Source organism: Stegastes partitus, unplaced genomic scaffold (genome assembly GCF_000690725.1).
Source record: "Stegastes partitus isolate 25-593 unplaced genomic scaffold, Stegastes_partitus-1.0.2 Scaffold2863, whole genome shotgun sequence".
Classification (NCBI taxonomy): domain Eukaryota; kingdom Metazoa; phylum Chordata; class Actinopteri; family Pomacentridae; genus Stegastes; species Stegastes partitus.
This window is the reverse complement of record NW_007580594.1, coordinates 1,702-4,197: the sequence shown is the minus strand read 5'-3', so window position 1 is coordinate 4,197 and position 2,496 is coordinate 1,702. Positions and strand designations below refer to the sequence as shown.

The window sequence follows — 2,496 nt, the reverse complement described above, 5'->3', positions numbered from 1 at the left end:
ATAAAGTCTGCAATAATGATAATTTAGGTCATTTAACTTTTTTTCCAGTTCATTTCAGTTCAATTCACTGCACTTCAGTTCAGTTACGAGAGGTGTGGGTGACTTTATGTGAAGAGTGGGAGTGTTTGTGAGGGACTAAGTGAGGGGAGAAGAGGCCAGTAGTAAGGGATCATGGACTGTAAAGTTAGGGGAGGGAAATGAGGAGAAGCCAGAGATTGGAAAGAAAAATAAGACTTATCTCAGCCAAGGTTTAATAAAGACACAGACATCTAAGCAGCTGTCAAACCAGGTCAAAGAGGTGGTGGAATAATATGTATCCAGACCTGCTTCTGGGATCAGTGCATAGTCAGCAATTCATTATGGACCAGGACACTTTCACACATCTAGCTGGCTCTGTGTTCCAAAGACACTTTGTTTAATACATTAAACGAAGCTGATCAAAAGCTGATTGGTCTTCCTGAAATCTCCTTTTTAGAATTCTCACCTCTCACTCTACTATTCTCCATGCTGGCTATGAAAGCATTTCTCAGCTCACATGTGTTTCTGCTTTATCATTTCTCATCAAGGCCTGTTCTATTCATTTTATTTATTTCCGTCTGCTACAAAGTCACTAATATTGTTTCTTTCTCTCCCTGACATTTTAGAAACCATGCCATTGCATCGTGTGTGTGGAGTGTTTGCTTTCCTCAGCTTATGTCTGATTTCCATCACACCACATTGCCATGGAGGAAACATTCTGGTGTTCCCTATAGATGGCAGCCATTGGATCAATATGAAGGTTCTGCTAGAAGAACTTCATGCCAGAGGACACAGCCTCACTGTGATCAGGGCTTCCAACAGCTGGTACATCCCAGAAAAGTCTCCGCTCTACACATCCATTACACTGGAAATCGGTGTAGGCATGGAGGACTTTTTTGATGTGTTTCTTCAGGAGCAGATGAAGGTATGTCAGTATGGATATGTGTTGGGCTGCATGTGGGACATTTTGTCATTTCTGTAAAAACTATTCAAATTTTTTTTTCCATAACATTTCTTAGGCACTCCGAGAAGAGGATTCACTACTGACTTTGAAACTCACAAAGGATTTCCTTTTTATGATTTCTGAGGCCCATTCACTGTGGACTGGTGCTGTCTCTAAAATCTTTGAAGATCATAATATGACAAAAACCTTAACAGATTCCCAATATGACCTGGTTCTCACTGATCCAGCCATAGGACCAGGTGTTGTGTTGGCCAAATATCTCAAACTGCCCGTTGTTCTCAATGTTCGCTGGATCCCCAGTGGAGAGGGTCACTTTGTGCTCGCCCCCTCACCACTCTCCTATATCCCAGTTCCAGGATCAGGCTTGACAGACAAAATGAATTTCATCCAGAGGGTCAAGAACATGCTTTTCTACAGCATTATACTGTTCCAGCAGAAATTTGTAGTTGGCCCATACTACGAAGCCCTTTGTGACAAGTACATTGAGGGAGGATGTGACATCATCACCCTTCTTCAGGAGGCTGACATTTGGCTGTTCAGGTCAGATTTTGTGTTTGATTTCCCTCGGCCCACAATGCCAAATGTTGTCTACATAGGAGGATTCCAGTGCAAACCAGCCCAGCCTCTGCCAGCAGACCTGGAAGACTTTGTTCAGAGTGCTGGGGAGCATGGAGTGATCATCATGACCCTGGGAACGTTGGTGAACGCTTTGCCCAAGGATGTTGCAGATGAAATTGCTAGCGTTTTTGCCAAGCTCCCCCAGAAGGTAAACAATGTTCTGATATTTTCATTGCAGTGCTTTGGATTGTTACACATGTACTGTATCTGTTGTTTTTGTATCAGCTCATAGAACATAGTATAAAATTGTCACGACTAACCAGGCAATCCCGGTACAAACATGGACCATAAGCAGACAGGTTACAGCAGGTGCTGGAAAGTGCTTCAAAATTAAAAATAATTTTTTTTGTGATTAGGTGATATGGAGGCACAAAGGAGAACGTCCCTCTACGTTGGGCAACAACACTCTAATAGTGGACTGGATGCCACAGAAGGACCTCCTGGGCCACCCCCAGACCAGAGTCTTTGTCGCTCACGGAGGAACCAATGGAGTCCAGGAGGCCATTTACCACGGGGTCCCTGTGCTTGGCATCCCTTTGTTCTTTGACCAGTATGACAACCTTCTACGTTTGCAGGAGAGAGGAGCTGGAAAGATCCTTCAGCTGGCTGATGTTAATGGCAAGACTTTTGAGGAAGGTATTAAGGAACTTCTCCATCAAGACAGCTACAGAGAGAACATTCAAAGAATGTCACGTTTGCACAGAGATCAGCCAATGGCACCCATGGATCAGGCTGTGTTCTGGATAGAATATGTGATGCGTCACAAAGGGGCTCCTCACCTGCGTACAGAGGCTTATAAGATGCCCTGGTACTCATACTACTGTGTAGATGTGCTGCTCCTCTTGCTGACTGCTGTAACTGTGCTGCTGATGTCTACTGTGGCTGTTTTTCGGTTT

At 44.1% G+C, this 2,496-nt stretch overlaps 1 protein-coding gene across 1 annotated transcript; it reads left to right on the top strand.

The window, feature by feature from the left end:
* Positions 1-649: 649 nt before the first annotated feature.
* On the top strand, positions 650-2,492 carry LOC103375756 (UDP-glucuronosyltransferase 1-5-like; the record flags this gene model as incomplete). The annotated part of the gene is made up of 3 exons (XM_008306076.1): positions 650-943; positions 1,038-1,748; positions 1,957-2,492. Coding segments are annotated over exons 1-3 (1,541 nt in total), but the record flags the coding sequence as incomplete, so codon positions are not given.
* Between the last annotated feature and the right edge of the window lie 4 nt (positions 2,493-2,496).